The sequence below is a fragment of the Eleutherodactylus coqui genome, chromosome 1 (genome assembly GCF_035609145.1).
Source record: "Eleutherodactylus coqui strain aEleCoq1 chromosome 1, aEleCoq1.hap1, whole genome shotgun sequence".
NCBI lineage: Eukaryota > Metazoa > Chordata > Amphibia > Anura > Eleutherodactylidae > Eleutherodactylus > Eleutherodactylus coqui.
Window position 1 is genome coordinate 46551527 of NC_089837.1, and position 27804 is coordinate 46579330.

Sequence of the window (27804 nt, forward strand, 5' to 3'; positions counted from 1 at the left end):
AGCCCTTAAAGAGGACTTGTCATGTCCTCAGGTCCGTGAGGCTGGCTGCATAGCTTTGTGGACGTTGCTCCGCTGTCTCTAGTACAGCTTGTCCTTTGTCTGCACTCTCCCCTGTAACAATCTCCTTTAGATTCACCTGGCAGCGCTTTGAATCTGTCCGGTGAGTAGTACCCACCGCTCACTATCAATGGACAACATCAGATTGGATAGACAGAGAGCACTGGAGACCACCCACTTGAGACATTCAAAGGGCAAGAAGCCGAATAACTCGAGTCAGCCGGGCTACCGTTACAAAGTTATGCAACCTGTTCCGCTGGCCCAGGGACAGCCTAGATAGTAATTCATAGTTTTCACACTAGGCTTGATTAAGGTAGGCACCCACTTAGCATCTTACATCTCTACTGCTGTATGACTTACAAAAGTTCTTCATCTACTCTCATAGTAAATAGTAAAATATCGTAGGCAGCAAATTTAAAGTCTAATGATAATGTAAAGTGAGATAGATTCTATTATGGTGTAATGGCGCCATGCTGTTTTTTTCCCCTCTCTGCTATGACTACATTGTCAGTCCAGCCATAAGTTATGTCTGACAGTCTGGTTGCTAGGGAATACCTTGTCGGATAACCACAGTCTTGTCAATGAGACTGACAGGAAGCACATCCCTAGCAACCAGTCCATCTCAGATTACTTAGGTCAATAGCCCAAGGTAGAATTACTATAGGGGGAAAGCAGGGAAAGGGGTAAGAAAGCAGGAATTAAAGGGTTCAACACTAAAAAGGCATGTTATTAAAGAGTGATGGGTGAAAATCAGAGCAAAGGACCCGAGAAAAATGGACAGCCCCTTTATATTTCATGTTTTTGGTCAGTTTTACTCTTTCTATTTCTGAATGCAGGACCGGAGGCGAACAGCTCTTGGCATAGGTGATAAAAGTTGACTGTGGTACCACCTCTTCAAATTGGTCGTCTGCCCTCTTCCACTGATGACCTATCCGAATCCCCGTCCATCAGCTGATCATCTGGCTTGCTGCTGACTACAGTGGGCCAGATGTCGCCATTGGCAGACAGGGGAGAAAGTGGGAGTGCGAGCTTCACTCCCATTGTAATCAATGGGAGCTCTGCATGGCTATACCACTTCCTGTCCCGGACAGGATGTCAGGAACAGGAAGTGGAACATCAGCGCAGCACTCCCATTTATATCAATGGGAGAGAAGCCGGTGCTCCCACTTCCTATCCTGTTTTCCGATAACGACATCTGGCTTGATCTACTGGACAGCAGACTGGAAGATCAGCTGACGAACCGCGATCCTAAGTGGTGGACCCCTGCCAATCAACTACTGATGCCCTATCTAGACGAAAGGTCATCAGTTGAAAAAAAAGGCAGAAAACCCCTTCAGCCCCTTACGTATCGCACAGTATACTTTTACTTTTTGCGGTCACTTCTGTATTGAATCGTGCAGCCGTCTATGATAGTCAAAGCAGTTATAAAAAAAAAAAAGGTCTGCTGCCGCATTGAGACCTGGCGTACGCCAAGAGGATTCTGTTGGATCCGTAGACACTTTTGGCGCATGTGCCAGGAGCCTTCCTGCCTTAATAAGTTTAGGTGCAGAACTTTCCATCGTTTCCTAGCGGGAGGCCAAGCCGGCGCTCAATACTTCTCCGTTCTTTCTCTTCGTACCGTATTGTATCTCATTGTCTTTTATGATACAATTTCCAACATTAAATGAGTCCCGTGCAGGAGGGGTTTTTTTGCGCTTTTTTACATTCTCCTGTCATTTCCATTCCCTCCACTTGCAACAATTACACCAAGATAATTGGTTAAGTATTCAAGGAGGAATCTGTAGAAGAAAAGCTAAATTTATCTTCTCTACTGAAATTTTCCCCAAGGGAAGTTTCTTGGAGTCGGTGTTTACTTTCACTACCTGAGAAAATAAAATGCGTAAAAGAAAGAGATATTTTTCCTGCCGGAGCGAGTGCAGAAACGAGCCGGAGCAGATCGTTAAAGCGCGTAAAGCAAAATAAGACTCCTTGTGTACATACATCAAGAATATAGCGCGCGGATTATTCCTCATATCCGTGGTGCAAACGTGCAGCTGTTGGCGTTCTTCACTTGGCACGCGTTTTATAGGCACGAACTCCCCATCTTATGACAAAGCTTTAAGAACAGCGAGTGGCATTTAAGGACAATTAGTTAACACGTAAACCATTCTCCAGAACAGAAGCCAAGAGACTTGATGAAGCGGAGTGAAGCCTTAAATTGACTCGCTTCTGTCTTAAATACTATCTTGCATCAAAAAGTCTTCATTAAGACTCTCACATAGATATAAAACCTCGAGATTTAGGAGCATGTGTTTGAAAAATCTGAAATAGTCTTTTGGGAAGAGCAGAACGTTCCTCCGGGGCTCATAAGCTCTGAATGACAATTTACTATGTATTTGAAATCAACAGTCTGATCTATAAAGCGCTCGCTATGGGTTGTTAAACGCCCGAGGTAGTGGGGCTGCCTGTATGTAATGGCTGTTGGCGCAGTGCTTACGAAAATAATGCCACCGTTATGGGCGACTTGTCCCGAAAACACAGAATAAGTTCTGGAGAAAAATCTGATTAATCAGTTGTGCTTCGAAATAGGAGGGGAGTGCATTTATTTATGTAAAACGGGCAAAAACAGGAAATTTAAAGGGGTTGTCCATTTTTCACTATGTTAAAATGTGGCTCTTCTTCTTCCCCGATATTTGGTCTCCGCCGCCCACTTATTTTTCCATCAATGTCTGGTAGATGTATGAGGGCTTGTTTTTTGCGGGACGAGTTGTATTTTTTAATGGTATTATTTAATGTACCATATAATGTAAACTTTTAGAACTTTCTAATTCGAGTGAAATGGAATAAAAATGGAATTTTGCCATCGTTAGGGGAAGGGGTATTGTTTTTACGGGGTAAAACTGCAGCAAAAATTACACAACTTTTTTCTGTGGGTCAGTTAAAATATTACAATACCAAATTTATATAGTTTTTTTTTTCTGTACTACTTTTAAAAAATAAAATTTTGTGCCGCCATCTTCTGACCCCCTATAACTTTTTTTTTTATCTTTACCTTGATGGGGCTGTGTGCAGCCTTGTTTTTTTGTGATACAACCTGTAGTTTCTATTGGTACCATTTTGGAGCACATATGACTGTTTGATCGCTTATTTAAAAAACAAAAAATACAAAAAGTTGACCAAAAAAATGCAATTCTGTAGTTGTGGATATCTTTTACCATACTGTATTTTAATAGATTGGACTTTTATGGATGCAGCAATACCAAATGTGTTTTTTTTTATTATAAATACAGAACAAGGTTTTTTTTTTTTTATAACCTTTAATATCCTTTATGTTTTACAATAATTGGAAACAAACTTTTTGCACTTTTTTTCCTTTTTTTTTATTCCCCACAGGGGACATGAACTTGTGATCTTTTGATCACTTATATCATATACCGCAATACTTAAGTATTGTTCCCTAGGGTATTTCTTCCAGCATTCTATTAACAGGCAGAAATACATGGCAGCGCCTCACAATGGGAGGTGGGAAAGCATTCAGCATGCTGATGAGCACCTTTAAATGCCACTCTCAGAAATGACAGCAGCATTTAAAGGGTTAACAGCTGTGGTTGTTGTGAAGACTGATCAAGGCTGTTTTGGGTGGGAAATCAGGAAAATTGAGGTCAGACAGGATTATAATTTAACCTGTCCAATCCTTTGTTTCCCTGGAGATAAGCAGTGCTAGAAACATGGCTGCCTGAAAAAGTATATAAGGAAATCTAATAACCCTATATATATATCGCAGGAGTACAGTTATGTCCCCCATCCCTCTCCTCCTCACACTTCTGTGTGTGGCTGCAGCAGGAGCCTCCCCCCTCTGCTCTGCCTACAGTTTGATTAGCTCCTTCCCTTTGCTAAACCCCACTCTTGAACCAATCCTGAGCTGAAAAAGGGAACAGACCAATAGTAGAGGAACCCCTGTGCTCTGCAGGATTACTATAAGACTCTTTGTTTCAGGGACATACAGAAAAACATGTGTATTGACAAACAATGGAGGTAAGTGTGTCTTCTGCTACTGTGTATTGTAATGTATTGCCCCTGCAGGCAAATTGAAGTATTACATGTGGCCATTCAAATGCACTTGACATATTACATGGTTGCTGTGGACTGCTGAAAACAGGGCACAACCCTTACCCCATGACGTCCTTACACCAAAACAGGGCATAAGGACAGAGGTTGTCCAATTCGGACTACCCTTTTAAGAGAGAGTTAAAGGGGTAGTCTAGGAAATCAACCGAATAACCGCCATCTGCAGCCTGTGACTAGCATGGATTGATGAGACTGGAAAAGAAAAGATCGCGCAGAGCTAAGAGAAGAAGGTGGAGCCCAACACCACACTGTTCCTTCTTGTCAGTCTGAAAGGAACAAACAGTGTGATGTTAGGCCCCTCCCCCACCCCTGGCTCCACCCCTCTCTCTCCCTTTCCTCTCTGATTTCATCAAGCCATCTTGGTTACACTCTACGATGGGTATCACACAGGATATTTTGGCCATTTTGTTGATTTCCAAGACTTCCCCTTTAAGGGCTCTTAGCCTTTAGTTTATTGGTCAGTTCTGCACCAAAATAGTTATTACAGATTCCTTTACATTTAATTAAAAATAAAAGCACAAGAAATGCAAAACTTAGATTTACAATTTTTAATGTAAAATTTCCAATAATGTAAAAAAATGACTTTAAATTAAGCTTTAATAAAAGACAAAGACAGCGAGGAAGCCCAACGCGGGCTCAGTTACTGCGCCTCCCCGTGACATTGCCTTCTACGGTTACAGGGAGCACTACGCTGGTAATCGAAGACGGATGGGGAAACTTTTCCAACTTGGCTGTCTCAAGTTCCGGATCAAACTGGTGCTTAATATTCAATGTTACATCACCTGCAGGTATTTATCTGCTCTCTCTTGTTACCATTTTCAGTGTCTTGCGCCCGGTAATATCTGAAGATACGGAGCCTTGTGGGTGCCTCTAGGAGGAATATATTAATATATTTATTGTGTGCAACCTCAACAGCAAACTAGTCACAAAAGAGGCTTCTAGAAAAAAAATCTCATATTATATTCCTTTGTTCTTTTGCTGATAATTGTAAAATGATTTTAATTGAGTGTTGCTGTCATCTTCATACAGGATACGATGAGTAACTATATGGTGATGGATATGAGAAGAATAAAGGATGGATGGATAGATATGAGATGGATCAATAGATAGATAGATAGATTTGAGAAGGATTAAGGATGGATGGATGGATGGATAGATAGATAGATAGATAGATAGATAGATAGATAGATAGATATGAGATGGATAGATAGATAGATATGAGATAGATAGATATGAGATGGATAGATAGATAGATAGATAGATAGATAGATAGATATGAGATGGATAGATAGATAGATATGAGATGGATAGATAGATAGATAGATAGATAGATAGATAGATAGATAGATAGATAGATATGAGAAGGATTAAGGATGATGGATGGATGGATGGATGGATGGATAGATATGAGATAGATAGATAGATAGATAGATAGATAGATAGATAGATAGATAGATAGATATGAGAAGGATTAAGGATGATGGATGGATGGATGGATGGATGGATGGATAGATATGAGATAGATAGATAGATAGATAGATAAGAGATGGATAGATAGATATGAGAAGGATTATGGATGGATGGATGGATAGATAGATATCAGATGGATGGATAGATAGATAGATAGATAGATAGATAGATAGATAGATAGATATGAGATGGATAGATAGATAGATAGATAGATATGAGATGGATGGATAGATAGATAGATAGATAGATAGATAGATAGATATGAGAAGAATTAAGGATGGATGGATAGATAGATAGATAGATAGATAGATAGATAGTAGATAGATAGATATGAGAAGGATTAAGGATGGATGGATAGATAGATATGAGATAGATAGATATAAGATAGGTATGAGATAGATAGATATAAGATAGATATTAGATATATAGGTAGGTAGATAGATATTAGATAGCTATGAGATAGATCGATATTAGATAGATATATACGATATAGATAGATATGAGATAGATATGGGATAGATAGATATGGGATAGATAGATATGAGATAGATAGATAGATATAAGATAGATATGAGATAGATATTAGATATATAGGTAGGTAGATAGATATTAGATAGCTATGATATAGATATTAGATAGATATATACGATATAGATAGATATGAGATAGATAGATATGAAATAGATAGATATGAAATAGATAGATATGGGATAGATAGATAGATAGATAGATATGAGATAGATAGATAGATAGATAGATAGATAGATATGAGATAGATAAATAGATAGATAGATAGATAAAAAGATATGAGAGAGACAGATAATGTGATTGAAATATAAATAGTTTACTGCCCTAGGCCTGTGTTTAAATACCGGTCACCCTAAATGGAGCTTTCTCTGGTACCCAATACTTGACCTTATGCCTCGCCAGCCTATGCCAGCCTGAGGTTAGATGGCACTCTGTGCAGATGTTCCCTCCCCTCCCACTCTCCATCATTAAAAAAACGACATATATAGGGACCATGCCTGTATTCTGCTTATGCAGAAAGTGGCAAGATAGATGCATACCCACACAAGAACCGCTCAGTGAATAAATACTGTAACAGAGCCAAGCTCATAACACAAATACTGGACCAGAACTAATCTCAGTACAAAAATACAGCACTGAGCCAAGTACATAATATATATTCAGCATGAACCAACCTCAGTAAATTAATAAAAAAGAGAACCAAGCTCATAACATAAACTGAGCAGTAGAACCTACCTCAGGAAATAAATACAGCACTAGAACCAACCTCAGTACGTAAATACAATACCAGAACCAAGCTCATAACATAAATACAGTAGCAGAACTAAGCTGTGTTGCAGGGTTTCCAATAAATTGACAGCGGCACCTCGGACTCTCAGAAGGGAGGAGTATCCATGTAGCTCCACAAGTTGCATGGAGGAAAAAGATCATCTAGTCAGGCATTCCTAAGCGGGGTGATCGCCCCTAGCCTACATCTGCCTGGAGACACCCCTGGTGGCCAGCACAGGTCACACATCGCTAAGGCCGGCCATGTCGTCAGCCCTCACCCCATAGAAGCCATTGAGCATACAACTCATGCAGCAGACGCCTAGTCCTACCCTTCATATAGTAGTGACTCCGCAGTCCATATACCATATAGACATGTGTATGCACAGCTAACATGCATGCAAATTCCCACAGACATCCTATAAATTGAGTTTCTGAAGTTACAATAACACATATAAGCCTGTTATGGCCACTGTTATTTCCTGCTTGTCTCCTCGCAAACAGCCGCGGCTCCCTGGCTTTGATATTGTTGTATAACTAATTCCGTCTTCTGCGATATTGTACATCTTCTAGCTAGTAGTCCCCTGCACTTAAAGAAAAGAGGCAGCCGCCATCTGAAGCCCAGCACATGAGTCTAATTTTCCAATTATGTTCGTGTTACTTTGAAAACTGGTTTATTTCAACAAGTTCAATTTTACGGCTTCCTTACCAAATTATAGAGTGCCGGGTCCAGAGTGTGCCGGGGAGTTTTCTTGTAAAAGTGTAACATGCTATAAACAATGCTCATAAATTCCACAGTTTTCCTCTTTATTAACATCCTTTTTCCTGATGATAAAACAGTTAACTCGCCCGGGCTTCTTTGCCCCGGAGTTGTGTGAAAATTAAGATTTAGGGGTCCTGAACAGAAGCCACAATAGGAAGGTGTCTGCAGCGCTTTTAAACTGCCAGACATGGTTTTATGGCCGCTGTAAATATTATCAGCTCTTACAAAGCCCAGAGCCTCTTCAGTGATGTACGTACCCGAATGCAACACAACAATCAGGACGGATTTCAGATATGTGCTGCCATCCGAAGAGGAAAGAAAAAATTGGAAATTTCGTAAATGAAGTAAGTTTTGGTCACAAAACACCTAACATTCTTGTATTTAAAGCAGTTTTCTGGTTTAGGAAACCCATTTTCATAGGCCCTATGATTATGAACTCATTCAAAGCCTACATCATTTAGCTAGAGTAAAAAGGGATTAGAGAGAATGACTATTGCTTTCAATGACTGCAGTGTAATGACTTACTACACCTGTAGGGGAGCTGCAGGGGAATTTCACAGTTACTGATTGTGCCCCGTTATAGGCACCCGATTTAAAAAAGACATAGACAAACTGGAGCAAGTTCAGAGAAGAGTTACCAAGTTGGTGAGCGGTCTGCAAACCATGTCCTATGAGGAATGGTTAAAGGATCTGGGAATGTTTAGCTTGCAAATAAGAAGGCTGAGAGGACATTTAATAGCGGTCTACAAATATCTGAAGGGCTGTCACAGTGCAGAGGGATCAGCTCTATTCTCATCTGCACAAGGAAAGACTAGAAGCAATGGGATGAAACTGAAAGGGAGGAGACACAGATTAGATATTAGACAGTGAGGGTGATCAATGAGTGGGACAGGTTACCACGGGAGGTGGTGAGGTCTCCTTCAATGGAAGTGTTCAAACAAAGGCTGGACAAATATCTGTCTGGGATGATTTGGTGAATCCTGCACTGAGCAGGGGGTTGGACTGGTTTCTAGATAGACAGTACAGTACATTTAAGAATAATGCTCCTATACGTTAATAGTACCCTATTGTGTCCCCATGCAATAAAAGATCTCCCATTGTGCTACCATACAATAACAGTGTAATAAATAGTTATAATGCCCTCATATATTAATAGGGTACCCTTGTAACCTCATTTAATATTAGTGCCCATGTTGTGCCCCTATATACTAATAGTGCGTTCATTATGCCCCCATATGATAGTTATGCTCTGAGTGTGCCCTCATATACTAATACTTCCTTGTGCTTCCATATAATAATAACAGCCTCAATTTGCCCCCATATATCTGGTATTGCCTCATATCCTAATAGTGCCACAGTTGTGTCCCTATATAATTGTAGGGCCACCAATATGCTCCTATATTCTAGTAGTGCCCCATAAACCAATATTGCCATCATTGTGCTCCCAAAAAATAGTAGTGCCCACAATGTGCTGCCATATACTAGTATTGCCCCATAATCTAATAGTGCCACAATTGTGTCCCAATTTAATAGTAGTGCTCTCAATAAGGCCTTGTATACTAATAGTGCCCACAGTTTGCTCTCATATACTTGTTGTGCCCCTATATACTAGTAGTGCCACTAATGTTCTTCCATGTAATAGTAGTGCCCTCAATTTTCCCCCTCATATTAGCAGTGTCTCCCCTTTACTAAAATAGTGCTATTATTGTGCCCCCATATAATAGTAGTGCCCTCGGTGTGCCCCCATATATTAGTAGCTCCTTCATATACTACCGGTAATAGTGCTAGCATTACCATGATAGCAGTGCCCTCATATAATAGTAGTGTTTCCAGTGTGCCCCCCATATAATAGTAGTGTCTTGAATTTGGTCCCATATACTAGTAGTGCTGCCATATACCAATATACCATATGCCAATTAAAATAGAAACAAAAACTCACCCAACACTTATTCCTATGTGAAGCATTAGAATAGGTCATCTTCCTCTGCTTGCAGCCTCATGCAGGTGGTATAATGTAGTCATGTCATTGCGCCAACTGAGTCGGCAGGAAGCCTGACGGCTCCCAAGTCCTGGCCATTCGAAGTGAGAGGTAGGAAGCGGATGGCTGTCTACACCCCTTAGGCTTCAACTGGATCCACCCACCTAGAGATACAGACAGACCTCCAGGCCAGGTTGTGTTCACCTCTACTGTGATCGTTACATCCATGGCCCCATCCAAAAAAACCTGTAAAAAGTGGACATCTCCATCAATGAATGTCTGTCACCATTTTTTGAGTTACGATTGATGTCATTCCCTCGTTCAGAGTACTCAATCAGTCAGCTTAAAAAACCTTGTTGGCTCGCTGGCTTCTCGTCCCGTGCAAATGCTCCCCACTCGGCGCTTCCCATAGAAGGTGAGGCACTGAGCGAGAAACGGAAGAGAAGCCTGTGAGCCGCCGGCAAGACTTTCAGTTTAAATGCTGTTGCTAAATGATTCTAACGGGTGGTGCTTGTACACTTAGGCAGTAAGAACTGTGACAAAATGGAGAGAAAGCGACTAAATTATGTTTTTGAATTAGCTAATCATGGATTGACCCCCTTATTAAATACTTATGAGCAGTCACTTTGACTGAAAGGAGTTCTCCTGCTCTATAAGATTAATGACCTATCCTCAGGATAGGTCATCAGTAAATGCTCAACGAAGTCAATGAGAACTGTGGCTGCAATACCATGCTGGACCACTAGAAGATGTACAAAGCTGTCTGCTTCCTGCTCCTTGTGCTAAAACAGTGGCCTAGACAACAGCTAGTGGTGCAGAGTGCTACGGCAGCAGAAATGCAGCTCTAAGCTCTCGCTCACGACCTGAAGGTTGAGGGTTCAATCCCTGCATGGTTCAGGTAGCCGGCTCAAGGTTTACTCAGCCTTCCATCCTTCCGAGGTCGGTAAAATGAGTACCCAGCTTGGTGGAGGGTAGCAAACAAAAAATACCTAAAAGCGCTGCAGAATAAGTTGGCGCTATACAAATTACAAGATTTATTTCTTATTTTATTTTCCTGTGGAGGGCGCTGCAGGGGAAATATATGTCTGGAAAGGGATTCTTCTGATCTGCTGATCACCACAGTGGCATTTTGTAAAATGGGGTTATATTTTTAAGACAAGATTTATTTATTTTTTTAATCAGCTGTTGTTTCCCGGGAATGGACCACTGCCGATCAGCTGTTGCTGACCTGTAATGAGGACAGCTCATCAAACTTTCAGAGCTGGCGTAGCCCTTTCAGGCGTTTGGGGTGTGTTCACATCACATGTAGTGGATTTGGTTGGAATTTTCCACAGCGAAAAATCGGCAGCAAAATTTGCATTAATTTTGTGTCAAAATTCCTGTAAAATCTGCACTATTGATGCAGTTATGATGTGGATTTGCAGCAGTCTATACCCTTTCCATTGAGAGTGTGAAACCGTCTGCGGATCCATGTCAAATTCCAGACCAAAGTGAAAATATGAGGTGGATCTTGATGTGAATATGCACCAAAATTTGCAATATGTGAATGCCCAAAGAGTTTGTTCAAACCCATGATTTTTTTAAAACCGCTTACAATAGTGAAATATACAGTATATCAAAAGGAAGCATACACACTTTACCCCCATCGCTCTGGTGCTGATTAGAGATGAGCGAATCTACTCGGTTCGGGTGTTTTTGAACTCGAGCACTGCTTTTTCCAAGTAACTCACTACTCGGACGAAAAGATTCGGGGGGCGCCGGGGGTGAGCGGGGGGTTGCAGAGGGGAGTTGGGGGGGGGGGGGGGAAGAGAGCTCCCCCCCTGTTCCCCACTGCTACCCCCCGCTCCACCACGCCACCCCTTGTCCCCCGGCGCTCCCCGAATCTTTTCGTCCGAGTAGTGAATTACTCGGAAAAAGCGGTGCTCGAGTTCAAAAACACCCGAACCGAGTAGGTTCGCTCATCTCTAGTGCTGATGTTTACCCACTCCTCTGTTATTAGCTGCTCTTCCACAGATAGTGATGACATGTTGACACAAGATTGACCACTGCAACCAATCACTAACCACAGCGGTGTAAACATATTACTGCTACAGCAAGTCATTGGCTGCAATGGTCACAACTTTGTTCAAGACGTCACCTCAAGAGCAAGAAAACCGGGCTGGTGGAAGACTGGGGAAATGACAGTATTGGAGTGGCAGACGGTTAGTAAGGTATTTGTTATTTTTCACCATTGTAACCTGGGCTTGGACAGTCCCATTAAGAAACACAGACAGAATGTAAGATATATGTATGTATATGTGTAATATACAGTAAGATGACTGTTGTAAAAATATCTAAAAACAGCATTTCAATGCCGAATGCTCTTCACTGATCTTTGATACCAAAAAAAGCTATATGATCAATATTACAGCTCCCATCGGAGTCATTAATCAACTGCCCCAACTTAAAATTCAGCCTCTCTAGTGTTAGAGCAGTATGAGCCTAGGGTGTGTATCACCGCATAATTAGGCAATTTGTTCATTCATGAGTTCTTCTTGATGGACAAACATTCAAGCTCCTAGGCTGAGTAGGCTTCTCACCCACCCTAATAGACCTCCATCCCCTTCTATTGCTGTGTTGGTGTAGAGACATGACAGCTATTTAGCCTCATGGGTAACCGTTGTGATATGAAATTGTATCTCAGATGGATATTGATTTTTTTATGGTCAATATCAGGATAATTTGAAGGCTGTGCTGTATATTGTCAATCAGATGTGTCACTTGATACTTGACAGGATCTTGATGAAAAATCTGTCCCATGGTCATCCAACTGTTATGTGCCATTTATAATACTGGTTAGTTTTGAGAGAACTAGGTTTCGGGTCACACTTTGCTAAAAGTTTGGTTTGGCATGAATCTGAATCTTGGGCCGTTCATCTTGGCTGAACCTTCTTAGAAGAACGAAGAAGACGTAGAAGAAAGAGGAGAAAGGAAGAAGGAGAAAGAAGAATGGAGAAGAAAAAGAGGAAGAAGAATGAGGAGAAGGAAGAAGAAGAATGCTGCAAGTTTTCTCCGGGTGATTGTTTTTTTTTTCACACCCCAAGAGCAGTTGAGTTGTTGAACTAAACATTTCAGGATCTCATGGAAGCCCCCTCTACAACTGGAGAACTCTCGATTTAGTAGATTTAGCTGCAGGAAACACCACAGGAACCTGCCTGAAGTAAAGGCCCAATATTGACCCACTAAGACCAAAAATATCTCTCTCACTCAACCTCCAAAGTACGGCCATTTTTCCTTTTTGAAAAATTTTCTTAAATGAGGCAGATTAGATTTTAAGGGGTTTTACAGGAGTTAACATTGATGGCTGATCTTTTAAATATGCCACCAATGGTTAAAGGGGTTCTCCCTGACTTTTTCTATTGATGACCTATCCTTAGAATAGGTCATCAATAGTTGATCGACAGGGGTCTGGCGCTTGGGATCCCTGCTGATCAGCTGTTTCTTGGGTCTGCTGTCAGTGAGGACAGTGCTGGAAGCAGATAGCGCTGTCCATAATACAGTGGCCCAATTCTATACTACACACACAGTGATAGGAGCTGTGCTTCTAGTACCAAACTGGGCCGCTGCAATGTTAACAGCACTATCTTCTTCCATTGTTGTCCACACAGCAGCCATAGGGATCAGCTGATCGGTAGGAATCCTAATCCCCAGCCAATCAACTATCGATTACCTATCCTAGGTCATCAATAAATAAAAGTCCTGGAGAACCTGTTTAATATATAGAAGTGTGTCCTATGGGACTATCACTGATCAGCAGAACAAAGGGACCTCCAGCTATAGTGCCGATGCACCTTTACTCTTGTATGTGTACTTGACACTCCTACTTATTGAGTCACCATGATAAGACACTCAGTAAATGCTGCTTCATCTGCACAATCGGCATTCAGCACATTGGCGGCATACTGGTGTTAGTATTGTTTACACGGGCACAGCCCCACCATATGAGTGTGGCTGTGCCTGGTATTGCAGCTCTGTCCCATTCACAGTTAAATGTACTGAAACGCCCCTCCGCTGATTGGTGGATATTAAATCAATATCAATTTTTTGAAAACCCCTTTAACTCCATACGTACCAAGCCTCAGTAGTGGCGGCCATTTTTAAAGGGACATCTAAGTACAAGTGACCATATATGGTTGAATTCTTTGTACAGCACCATAGACTATGTCAGCGCTAATAAACCGCATGCATTATTCATTATTTATAAGATATCTGTTACACACATATTTTATTAATACACCTTGTAAAAAACACGTAAAACCTCCAGATGCAGCCGATAATTACATTTATTCCCCCGCCTAAATGGAGAACACATGTCAGAAGGAACATACGTTTTGTTTAGGGTTTCTGTGTATTGTTTGGCTCCTCATGAGTCTTTCAAAACAATGTACCTCGAGAAAAGGCCTTCATTCAATAACTCAAGGGTGTGTGAAATCGCTGGAACTGACAATTATACCGAATCCTTGGGGAAGCTCCGAAAACACTACTGGGCATATTGCGCGTTTCCATTGCCTGCCATTCAAAATAAAAAGGTGGATGTGTTCCCCAAGCATGGAAAATAATCATGAAATTCCCTATTTAACATGTATTACAGAGGAGACGAAAAGAAAATGCATTCGTGAAATGTATCAATTAGAACGAGAGACGCATTTTATGTTGTTTACATGTACAAAGGCTATGAATTAAAGGGAACCCATCATCATGTGATGCCTGAACAAAGCGTCAATGAAGGGTTAAAGATTGCATTTAATATCCTAAGGGACCGATGTACTGGGAGCCGCAGGAATTGTGCGCCAGAATCCGCAGGCTACCTGCAGATTTTGATGCAGAATTGAAAATGGCTTAAAACCCGCCTGCAGCTCCGCATGAAAATCCGTAATTAGAATTGCAAATTTCGATGTGGAATTCCACAGCTGCGGATCTGGCGGCATCCTGTGGCGTAATTCTGTCCCGTGTGAAAGGTTCCTTACTTGGTCCCATTCCCATTTCTGGCCACACTAGCCTACCAAAAGTAATTGGACACCTGAGCAAGAATCAAAAGTAGTATTTATTTCCAAATGTTAATACTTCGTGGGGCTTCTTTGGCGCTAATTACATATCTGCGGTATACTTTTTACTAACATCTGATACACTTTAGCTAGTATTTCCCTCAATTCATCCTGCAAATGTCTGGCTAGTTCTCTCAAAGAAGATGCATCGGCCATCTATGATGATGCAAAAAGCACCATCATTGGATAGTTGAGCAATAGAAGAACATTCTATGGAGTGACAAATCACTGCACTTCATCTTCATATCAGATGGACATATGGTAGGTTCTTGGGTGTGGAGGACTCCTGTGGAACACCTTCTGCCTGAGTGTGTTATGCCAACAGATAAGTATAGTGGAGGTTCCGTTATGGTCTGGGGATGTTTTACTTGGCATGGTCTCTGTTCATTGGTTGTAGTGGCAAGAACCGTGAACTCGGAGGTGTACCTTGACATCCTAGACAATAATGTGCTGCTGACAATGTGGTAATACTCTGGGAATGGTCGGCCATACTTCCAACAAAGTAACGCGCATAGTCATAAATCGAACATTGTTTCATGTTGGTTTGAGGATATGGATGTTCCACAATTGGACCGGCTGCAGAGAGTCCGGACTGGAACCCTACTGAACATCTTTGGGACAAACTGAAACATTAGGTCAGGAAATATGAACAGTGTCCATCTCCTTTAAGAAAACTGGCCAGATTGTAGAGAAATACCAGTTGAAGTATATCAGATGTTAGTAGAGAGTTTGTCGCATAGAATTTAGGATGTCATTAAGGTTAAACGAAGCCCCAATTAGTATTAACGTATGGAAATAAATACTACTTTTGAGTCTTTCTCAGGTGACCAATCAGTAGGATTGTGTATAGCAGGTGTCTGGCCTGTGTTTTCACGTCAAAGCCAGAGATACAACTGATACCATCTTGGTGTACTTTTTGAGCCAGTCCATAGCCACAAGAAAATATGCTAATTGCAGAGGTTTTTTGCCCAACACAGTTTTAATGCCATCAGGCATCAAAACTGAGGCACCGGATGCCTTGAACTATCTCATAGAAAACTGTGGGATCATTTATGGCTTCAGTTTCCATCCAACATTTCATTACAATGCCAGAAGGAAAAAAAACCTGAATAGTCTATGTATATAAGAATCTGGCCAAAAAAACACAATACCAAAGCAGGAAAGGGGATTGTTGGTGCTGCTATGATGAAGGGACCCAGAGTCAATTTTAGGATGAAGTATTCTATTGGCAACGCGTTTCAGCGTCAGATCAGCACCTTCCTCGGGCATCATTCCTCTGGCCATTGGCTGATGCCTTCAATATGTTTATGGTTTCCCACCGTTTGATGAAAAATGTTGATTATCCATGATTTTTGTACAAGTTGTCGAGTTAATCCAGATTCCGGTTATATCGGTAGTGCCCAGTCAGTGGTTTCACGATGGAACCAGAGACACAACAATACCATATTGGAAAACTTTTTGAACTGGTCCGGCATCCAAGGCCAAGGAAGCGCTTCATGCAGTGGTTTTTTTTTTGCCCAGAACAGCAAGGCATCCAGTATCAAAACTGATGCATCAGATCCCTTGAACTATCTAATAGAAAACTGTGGGCTCAGTTCTAGTATTAGTTTTCCTCTGACGTATCACTACAACGCCGGAGGTAAATTAACATTAGATGACCATGTATATGAGAGGCCCGGTAAAAAAGAGAAAAAAATACCAAAGCAGGAAAGGACCCAGAGTCAGCAGTAGGATGAAAGCCATCATTGACAACGCATTTCAGTGCCAGATTGACACCTTTCCTGGGCATCATTCCTTGGGCCATTGGTTAATTCCCCTATCCAGCACTGAAACGCATTGCCAATAAAGGCTTTCATCCTACCACTGATTCTAGATCCCTTCATCATAGCCAAACCAACAACCCCTTTTCCTGTTTTGGTGCTGATTACTCTACGGTGGCTACAGCTGGTCCATCTGGTGGAGGCAGCAGTTACATTGATGAGCTCTCTGCCATCCACACAACATACTAATATCCCCTTTATTGTAGATCCACCCTCTGTTGACCCGCCTGATACACTATGGAGCGCTGTCATTTTGATTAATTTACAACAAAAAAAGTTGACAACCTTGATATGTAAGGTTGTGAGTTCAACCTTGGATCAGAAGAATTCACCGGTAGAGTTAGAGATGGAAGGCCCCTAGGCCCCTACGGTGATGGAAGCCCCAGGAGATGCGCCTTGTACTGCTCTCCCCATAATCCGACTCTGTTAAATGATCGTAATTTAAATCCTATAAAGCTCGTTATGTTATTGTTTTGTGTGAAGGTCCCTGAAAACAACCTTCCTTAGAGAAATACAAAATTCTCTTTTTTTTTTTTTTTTTGCTGTTTTTGCTTTTATTTTTCCCAACTTCACAATGTTGGGTAATTACACATATTTTTGTCTTGGGAGACAGTTGTTGATGGTTCTAAGTCATTTCAATATTTGTAATCCAGCAGCAGCTTGTGCTTGAGGCTCCCCTCTTTATTCCTTTGGTAGATCAGAAAATATATCTGCTTTATTTGTATGTATCCCGAGGTTGAGATTCACATCCAACGATACAATATTTCATGCTCAAAGACAATGCAGTATAAACATGCTCCATGTTGTTTCTTGAAAAGAAAAAGTTTGCACCAGAAAATGTTTAATTTGTGAGAAACTTTTTGTTCTCTTGGTCTGACGCACATTCAGCTGCTAATTACACCATGGGACATTCACTGCCATAGAGCCACTTATGTATTCAGAGCACAGTACGTGGGCACACATGTGTTGTCCTACTATTACAATCCGCTATGAGCACCCCAATTCATGGGATTTCTTTTGCACCCCTTTTTTTTTGGGCACTCAAACTTGACTTATGGTCATTCCTAGGATTGGTTTGGTGAGTTATATATACTCTGAATGGTCACTTTCAGTATTGCAGCTTCCCTTATGGAAATTCTCCCCGTGACCCCGGAGTGCAGCATAAGACCGCATGACACGTTTTCCGTTGATTAGCATCAGTGTGAATACACATGATAATGGAAATATCTAGTAATCTGAGCAACTTCTAACGAGGCCGTGTCATCAGTGTTAGGCTTGCCGAGGCCAGGATGTTACTGCCATCCTTGTGGGGTTTTCTCGTACAGAGGAGTGGTGAGTATACCAAAAATGGTGTGATTGAGGAAAAGTAAATAGTGATCAGAGATCCTAAAGGCATAAAGAAGGGGTCAGAGGAGGATGTCAAGAATCGTTCGTATGAACAGGCGCTGCACACAGTCAAGCAATTTGCAGTCGAGTACAACACTGGTGATTCAACTAATGTGTCTGAATGTGAAACAGATGGGTTGGTGGTTGGCCTGGAGGTCTTTCAGGATGGGTTCTATATTAGCAAGGCTTACCTTTGACAAGAAAACTCATTAAGGAACAGTGATGCTGGGTTAGTAAATGATGTGGGCGTAGAAAACAAGATCTGGGCCATGATTGAACATTATTGTAAAACAGAAGAGTAGAACTCAGCAGCAACTTCCATTAATGGGTGAGCGTAGACAGTGGCGGTACTCAGAGACAGCACAACTTCCATTAATGGGTGAGCGTAGACAGTGGCGGTACTCAGAGACAGCACAACTTCCATTAATGGGTGAGCGTAGACAGTAGCGGTACTCAAAGACAGCACTCACTCAGCCATATTAATTCTCTGTCATCTCTAGCTTCACGACTAAGTGACCATACTTTGTTGTGGCATACACACTCCGCTCTCGCCTATAGCTTCTCCTCTGGCCACTTGACTGCTCTCTCAGTGCCCTTTTTTTCCTGCTGCATCACCCAGCACATACCTAAGTGGGTTTTATATACCGCATTACTGGCCTCCCACTTTTGGCCCCACTTCCTGCTCCTGTGCAGTTCTACTACTGTCTTTAGAAATATGGCTGCTTCCTCAAAGCAAAATAACGTACAACATGATAAAAGCAATTGGATGCGCAGTCACTCCTGGTGATGCAGATTCAGGATACGATGCAGATGAAGGAGTTACAAAACAATATATTATTTATTCAGGAACAAAGAAATGAAAATGGGTAATATTAATCATCAAGCAAGCAGTTTAACTTCTACCATAGATATTCGTAATGCTGACTACGGCTGACTGAATCCTAGAAATAATATTACTCTATGCACAATTAGGATACAATACCTTGTTCTCGATATGCAATAGTTATAATGTCAGTAAAACTCTAATGTGGTTTGACTCCAAAGAAATAACACTCCTCCACTCACAGATTAGTAAGACAGGAATAGAATTGAATTGAACAAGGCTCAACTCCTGTTAATGTCATGATAATTGTCCAGTCCTGACTGCCCAAACCCAGAATTCATCACTACTATCCAAATAACTAATATTCAAATACCCGCTGAAGTCCCTATACTGACTCACAGCAGACCTGCTAACTGACTGTTTTGTCTTTAGTGGTGTACACACCTACAGCTTTTATTGAGGCTGACCTCACTTACTCATTGTTGCTGCTGAACTTCACAATGTCCTCCTTGGCCTCGATACGTCACTCTGCTCTTCCTTTGGCCTCCACAAAGCTCAGATACCCAGGTCCCAACACTAACCCAGTTTATCCAGAAACATCTTCTTGAACAGCTTCCTGGGCTGTCTCTGGCAATATGCACCCGTCCAACAGTCCCTTGGACCATCTTACGCATAGCCGCTGCTGTACACAGCAAACAATACCTTTTATAGTCCTGATGTCATCTCCATTGAAAGCTGTCACGGAGCATTATAGTGTATTAGAGTGTCAAAGTTTGGTGCACTTTTTGGCTCAACTTACAATCCATTGCCATAGCAGCCATTTAACTTTCAAGGAAGCCACTTGGAAACACACAACCGGTGATTCCTTACCACGGATGGACTACAATGCGAAATGAAACGTTCCTGCAGAAAGATTCCAACTTCCATTGAAATCTACAGCACAACAAATTGTTGCAGTTCTGAAGGCCAAAGAGGGTCCAACGCTACTAGATTGGGGTCTCTAATAAAGTAGCAATTCAGTGTATATCACAACTTTACTAGCCACGTAGCCGTATCCTTGCATGGTTAAGGCCTTTGAATGGCAGTAACCAATTTGACTACCAAAACACATCTTTTTGGAAATCTAATAAAAAGATCTCCAATCATTGTACTTCTACTTTCCCATACTGGATCATTTCTGCTTACAAGTGACAACTAATGCAACTCTAGGGAAAGGGAATTAACATATAGCTCAAACCATTCCCAGCGGGCAAAACATGCATAATGCAGATAATAGGCATACGTTTTTACAATGTAGCAACCCTACTGTAACAGGAAGTGCGGAGATCATGTGCAAACACTGTGTGACAGGTGGCTGATACATAACATATACTACCCCGTTTCCCTGAAAATAAGACATACCCTGAAAATAAGACATAGCATGATTTTCCAGAATTTTTGAGGATGCAAAATGATTTTTCAGGCTTTTTGAGGATACTTGAAATATAAGCCCTACTCCAAAATTAAGCCCTGCTAACAGTTAATTAAAGAAGTCAATTTAAATAGTGTCCAGGCAGCTATACATGTAAAAAAAAGTTAAACCTTTTAAAAAAAAACTTAATATAAGACACTGTCTTATTTTCGGGGAAACACGGTAGTATATTCTACAGTGAAATGGACAATTTCTATCCATTATTGCAGAATCTTTGCTGAATTTTTGAAGAAATGTTCTCATTCATGTGCTGTCCGTCCGGCTGACCGCCCATCACTTCTATATTTTTTCGTGCAGGAGTGGCATTGTCTGTACAATCCAAGGAGTTCCAAGTTTTCGTTTCGAAGAGTAGCGATAAAGAAAATGTCTTCATGTTGGTCGTCCTCAGCTCTGCTGCTTCCGCTATTGTTCTGCTTCTTTTTGTTTGTTTTTTCTTCAAAAGGAAGAAAGTGGAAAGTGAGTATCACCTCCTTACTATTCTGACCCAATGGCATTTAATTAATGGTGTTTGTCCGGTTGTACACTATTGATGGTCTGTTCTTAGAATCAATAGTAGATTGGTATGGGTCTGTTTCTTGGGACCGATCAGCTGTTCAGCGGACTGGTGCGCTTGCAGTGAATGTGAAGTTTGCCTGTAATACCAAACCTGGCCACTGAAGTGAGAATGGAGCAAAAATCAGCTGAGTTCGCTGGTTTGGAGAACAGCTGATTAGAAGGGGTCAGGCTTAGCAGTTTATAATTGGGCAACCCCTTTAATTTGACTTAAATTATGTAAACAATAATTTACTGAATTCTTATAACCAATGCTACTCAGCAGCTACAAAGGTAAAAATAATGCACATGAGGAAAACATAGGCTTACCTCCATAAATCAGTATTCAGACTGAATATGGAATATCGGGGCACATTTACTAAAAGCCGGATACTACAAACTGAGGCTGCATTCCCACGAACGTATATCGGCTCGGTTTTCATGCCTGAGCTCCTGCCCCCTCTCTGCCTCCTCTCCGCCCCTCTGCACTATTTGCAGTGAAAGGAGGCGGGGCGGGGTTAAGTTCTGAGAATTAGCCCGCCCCTGTTCCGCCTCTCCCCATTGTAAATAGTGCAGAGGGGCGGAGAGGAGGCAGAGAGGAGGCGGGAGCTCAGTTCCTGCTCCTTGCTCTTCCATCCTCCCCCCCTGCAGATGAGGACCACGTATATCGGCTCGGCATGAAAACCGAGCCGATATACGTTCGTGGGAATGCAGCCCACGGCAGACATTCTCAAAATGCGCCAAATTCATCACAGCGACTCTTGCTGAATGGTTATTCTGTAGAATTACAAAACTGTCTAGTCCACGATTATACCACCTATTAGTTGGCTAACTTTACACCAAAAATTATAACAAGATTTTGCCCAATTTTGGCTACTCCCCTTTTTCCCTAAATCACACTCCTTTTCAGACAAGTCAAAAAATTTTTCTGAAAGTATCTAAAAACACAGTAAAATGTGCAGCACAGATTTCTGGTGTAATTTGTTCCAGACAACTCGTATTTGGAATAGTAAATCTGCCCCATTGTATGTGGTTTTGGGGTTCCGGCATTTAATGGACTATTTTGCCGTTGAGGACCAAACGATTTTTGGCGGATTTTCATCTCCATTTTTCAAAAGTCATAACTTTTTTATTTTTCCGTCAACGCGGCCGTACAAGGGCTTGTTTTTTGTGTGGCGAACTGTAGTTTTTATCGGGACCATTTTTGGTTCATAGACTATATTGTAAAACTTTTATTATTTTCTATGATCGCAGGGAGAGAAAACGCATCAATTCTGCCATAGATTTTTCTTTTAAAGCGTTAATTATGCAGCATAAATGACACAACACATTTTTTTCTGCGGGACGGAACGGTTACAATGATACCAAAATTCTTAATTTATTTTTTAGGTTTTTCAACTTTTCTGCAATAAAAAAAACCTTTTTTTGGAAATGTTTTTTTTCTAAATCGCCACATTTGAAGTCCTATAACTTTTTTATTTTTCCATGGACGGAGCTCTCTGAGGGCTTATTTTTTGAGCGATGAACTGTTTTTATTGGTACCATTTTGGGGTACATATGTTTTTTTTTAATCACTTTTATTGTGTTTTTTTTTACGCTTTTGCAGGATGCAGGATAACAAGCATGTTTGATTTATTGTACGGGTCTTTATGGACACAACGATACCAAATATGTGGGGTTTTTAAAAAAACATTTTATTTATGCTTATATGAGAAAAAGCATAAAAAAGGTTTTTTTGAACATTTTTTTTTTGGAATTTTATTTTTTGTACATTATTTTGATTTTTTTTTACACCATCTGTGTCCCTCTGAGGGACTTACACTGCAGCACTGATGATCGCTACGATAAAGCATTGCAGGACTTCTCTCCTGCAATGCCTTATCGCTTATTACCACGATCACAGGCTCTGGCAATACAGGAGCCAGTATCTGGCATCCTGTTGCCATAGCAACCAGCCAGGCTCTCTGCGATAACATCGCAAGAGCCGGCTGAAGCGCACTCCCTCTGTGAACCCTTTCCCTGCCACGATCTATTTAGATCGCGGCAGGGAAGGGGTTAACAGCAGGGGGGGGGGGGGGGGGGAAGCATCTCCGATGCGGAGATGCGGAGGCCGGATATTAGTGACAGCCAGCTCCCGCTATCGGATAGCTAGCACGAGATCTGTCATGATCTTGCGCTATTCGTATGACGTAAGGGTACGTAATTTTGCGTGAAGTACCCCGCTCCCATGACGTACCCTTACGTCATGGGGAGGGAAGGGGTTAACAAAGGCAGACCCATGAAGGATTCCGAAATGAAAAAGAAATTTGAAGAATTTCCTAAATTGCAAATGATGTCCTTTTTTGTACAGGCATGCATTGGGTTCTTTCAAGCATGGGCAGCATGAACCCGGGACAGACATGCATAATGCCCTAATAATCTATGTTATTATGAAATGCTGGGGTGTTTCAGAATAAAGACACTTTAAAGTTTGAATGGAGCTGTCAAGGCAAAGAGGTGGGTGCATCAGGCTCTCCCCATTTGCAGCATGTTGATTGACAGATGTCTCCCAATACAAAAGCATGTAGAGAAGCTGGCGGTCAGTATAAGTCTATCTTGACGCCACCATGAAGTACTGGTAGAGTCAAGCTTGACAGTGGGGTGATACCACCAGGACCTGATTGGTTGCTAAGCTGGATGGGCTGCAGGTCCTGGTAGCCCACTAAGCTGATGCTGCATGTACATTGCAGGGAGCTGTGCACCTCCGTTCTTCCTGGCTCACGCTGGAGGCGCGCATTGGGCCTGCTGAAACCCCCTCCCCGCCGGCCAGCCACAAGAAGGCACCCCGCTGTGTGTTACAGGGCAGAGCGGGGTCAGCATGAGGGAGCCCACAAGGCCATCAAACGTCTTTGCGGCCGCGGCTTCATGGACCTGTACCCTCCCTCTTGCCAACCCCACTCTGCGCTTCAACACAGAGTGTGGTGGCGGCTTCTGCACGAGTGTGCAGCCCAGCGGGGAAGGGGCTTCAGCTGGCCCAATGCGCACCTGGAGTGGGGCCCGGAGGCAACAGAGGTGCAGGCTGCCCTGGATTGCAGCCAAGCTAGATGTCTAGCCAATCAGGTACAGGGGGCGTCACCCCCCCTGCCAATCTTGACTCTACCAGTTGTTTCTGGTGGCGTTAAGATCCAATAATACCCTGGCGGTCACATGCTATGGTTGAAGTGTGGGTTGCAGCACTTCAGAATAACACCTACCCTGCTTATCTACCCCAAGTTCATGCTGCCTGTAGTTTGGGCAGCATGAACCCGCTGGCAGGTTTCCTTTCATTTTCACTGTAAGGCCTCATGTCCACGGGGAAAATCAGGCCGCTACGGATTCTCCATGGAGAATCCATAGCGGGTCCCTCCTGCCCCGCGGACATGATGCTAAAAAATCTGAATAAACTCACCTGCAGTGTCTTCCGTGCGTGTGATCCTTCCGTCGTGGCCGGATCTTCTTTCTTCGGTCCAGAGGATGTGCTCGGCACATCGGCTGCATGCTGCGCACATGCGCCGGGCACATCCGCCGGGCCAAAGAAAGAAGTTTTCGGCCGCGAAGGAAGGAAGACCTGCATCGCCCGGAGCAGGTGAGTTTAATTCAGGCGCGGGTCTCCTGCGGGAGCCGTCCCCGCGGGAGACCCGCGCCTGAATGGAGCGTGTCCGGATTTTTTCCTGCATGCAGGACCCGCGCCTGCAGGGAAAAATGACATCCGCAGGTATTTAACTACCTGCGGGTGTCTAATGCATCCCTATGGGGCGCGGATCCGTGTGCAGGAAAAACGCTGCGGATTTAAAATCCGAATTTGCCGTGGACATGAGGCCTTACTCGCACATTCTGCGGCATCAACTGCTTTAGTTACAAACTTTTCTTTATCAAATGAAAAACTAATTTAGTTGATCAGTATAATATACATTAATATGTATTTCTTTAATCCTTTACCAAATATCATTTACAGTAAGCCCTTGGATTACTCACACGGATACTTTTTCATTAGGGTATTTGATATACTTCATCTACTTATGCCTCTGTCTTCCAAATTACAGGCCAGAGGGCTCTAATAAATGCTATTTTCTTATTATTTGCCAAAAAAATATAATCCCTTAACTGCATAAAATTAATCAGAATGTCCTAATTTATGTAATACAGTTGATTTAGAAATAGGAAGTAATTCAACATAATCAGCTGGCATAGAAACAGGTGAAATATAAAAGTTTTTCAATTAGAGAATCAGTTAACCCAGCACAAATTACTATTACCTCCCGATAGACACAACTGTGGACAGTGTCCGGTTTTACATTCACAAATGGATATTTAATCGGTAACATAGTAACATAGTAGGCTGAATGAAGACAATGTCTATCTGGTTCAGCCTATTTCCACCTCCACCCCTTGTTGATCCAGAGGAAGGCAAAAAAAAAAAAAAAAAGAAACAACGAGGCAGATGCCAATTTAGCTCCTTTTGGAGGAAAAAAAATCCCTTCTGACTACATAATGGCAGTCAGAATAATCCCAGGATCAACTTTTGAGTTCCTACCTGACTCCGAGACCCGGATCAACAACCCGCTGGTCACCCAATGTCTAGATCCTGTAATATCATAGCGCTCTAAAAAGACGTCAAGTCCCCTCTTAAACTCTTCTATGGATTTTGCCATCATCACGTCCTCAGGCAGAGAGTTCCACAGTCTCACTGCTCTTACAGTAAAGAACCCTTTTCTATGTTGGTGATGAAACCTGCTTTCTTCTAGACGTAGAAGATGCCCTCTTGTTACGGTTGCAATCCTGGGTATTAACAGATCATGGGAGAGATCCTTGTATCGTCCCCTCATGTATTTATACATAGTTATTTGATCGCCCCTTAGCCGTCTTTTTTCTAGGGTAAATAATCTTAGTTTTGATAACCTCTCTGGGTATTCCACTCCTCTCATTCTGTTTATTAATTTAGTTGCCCTTCTTTGGATCCCCTCAAGCACTGTAACATCTTTCCTAAACATGGCTGTCCAGAACTGTACACAGTATTCCATGTGGGGCCTGACAAGTGCCTTATATAGTGGGAGGATAATGTTCTCATCCTTCGCCCCTATACCTCTTTTAATGCACACCAAGACTTTATTTGCTTTTGCAGCAGCTGACTGGCATTGGTTACTCCAGTTAAATCTACAATCCACTAGTACCCCCAGGTCTTTTCCATATCACTTTTCCCTAGCAGTACCCCATTTAGTGTATATTGGTGACATCCGTTTCTCCTACCTATGTGCATAATCTTACATTTATCAATATTGAAATTCTTTTGCCATTTTTCAACCCAAGCCCTTGACTTATCTAGGTCCGTTTGTAGCCGTACATTGTCCAAGTTTAACTTTGAAATATATGAAACAGGCTTGCTGGACAAATGCGCTGATGTTCGCCCTTTGACTGGGAATAGTGAAACTGCCACAGATATAGCAAAAAGAATCTGGGCTGTTTAGGCCCTTACAATGACAAATAGCAGATACAGACATGATCGGAAGGTAGGGAAATAAGTGTGTAAATAAAAAGAAATCACTATATGGAGTGACACACATCTCTTCACCACACTGCCACTGTGTAACTGAATAGCCTAGACAAATAACAACCGGTCGCCAAGGTCATCCTTCATCCCTCCCCACTTGAGGGAGGTTCGCTCTCAGCCAATAGCAGAGCACTAGTGCTCCACTCGACCCAGGCTGGAGTAATCATATTAAAATAAGCTGTAGAGAAAAAACCTGACGTGATAGAAAAAAATTACCTGCATTTTTGAAATCAGTATGCCTTATTTATATTAATACGATCTGAAAGGTTATTTGTGACTCCCTCCCTAAAGAAATAGCTCCTAGTGGTAAGTGATTGGCTGCAAAGTCAACTCCAAATGGCGTTGTCTTCTGCTGGATCTTTGAGACCAATAGCTATGTTAGAGCCTGGGCCCATCAAAGGAGTTTCTCTGATTTTACCTACATACATAGTAGCATAGTATGCTAGGCTTAAAAAAAGACAAATATCCATTTGGTTTAGCCTGTTTCCCCCCACCAATGTTGATCCAGAGGAAGGCAAAAAAAAACAAAAAACAATGAGGCAGAATGCGTTGGTAATGAAACCTTCTTTCTTCTAAACGAAGAGGATGCCTCTTGTTACCGTTACAGTCCTGGGTATAAACAGATCATGGTAGAGATCCTGTAGCAGTTTTGGGCTACAGGTGAAATGGCTGAAGGTCCAGAAAATAGTCAAGGTTGAGCCAGAAGTCAGCAATGGGAGGTCTCAGTTTGTAGTGAAAATGGATGAGGCGGGTAGCTTAGTCAGAGAGGAAGCCAGAAGTCAGTAGCAGGAGGTCTTGCAGAAATAGCAGAGGAGCAGGCAACATGGAGCTTGGTTAAACAGTGCTGTGAAGCAGATTAAGCACTTCCTGGTGTAGTGCCAGGGTCAGGCTTTTATATAGAGCCTAATCAAGGATAGAGGCAGGATCATGACAGGGAGGCAAGGGGGAGCAGGGAGGAGAGTGAGAGAGATCCCTCTCGCTCTCTCTCCCTCCCGATCCCCTCTACAACCCCTCGCTCACCCCCGCAGCCCCCCTGAATCTTCAGGGACGAGCCAGCAGGTACTCGAAAAAGGCGATACTCTCTCAAGTATATCGCCTTACCGAGTATGCTCGCTCATCTCTAAATGGGACCCAATACTGAACCTGGTGGCACCCCACTAGCAACGGTGGCCCAATCGGAGTACAAACCATTTATTACCACTCTCTGCTTTCTCTCTCCAAGCCAGTTCTCTTTTATTCTGAAGTCTCAAGGTGGAGGAACCAGCTCCTGCCCTTGGAGATTTATTGGATTTTTGGTCCCTGATGAGTTAAGCCCGTGGTAATGCTGCCCAAAGGACTAGTGGGAAGTGAAGTGATGAGTGTCACATGTGCACTTCTGGCTCAAAAAAAGGGCTGTCACATTTCAAGCCCATTCATCCATCGACCTGATACACTCACCTGAATCCTTTATGACGC

General features: G+C 42.3%; 1 protein-coding gene across 1 annotated transcript in view; it reads left to right on the forward strand.

Annotated features, from left to right (window-relative positions):
* PKHD1 (PKHD1 ciliary IPT domain containing fibrocystin/polyductin) overlaps positions 1–20909 on the forward strand; it is a 483679-nt gene extending 462770 nt beyond the window's left edge. Inside the window, exons 62-64 of the mRNA XM_066594190.1 lie at positions 4845–4952; positions 20550–20708; positions 20797–20909. Of these exons, the coding sequence (XP_066450287.1) occupies positions 4845–4952; positions 20550–20708; positions 20797–20909 (380 nt within the window). The remainder of the gene's footprint in view (positions 1–4844; positions 4953–20549; positions 20709–20796) is intronic.
* The last annotated feature ends 6895 nt before the right edge of the window (positions 20910–27804 follow it).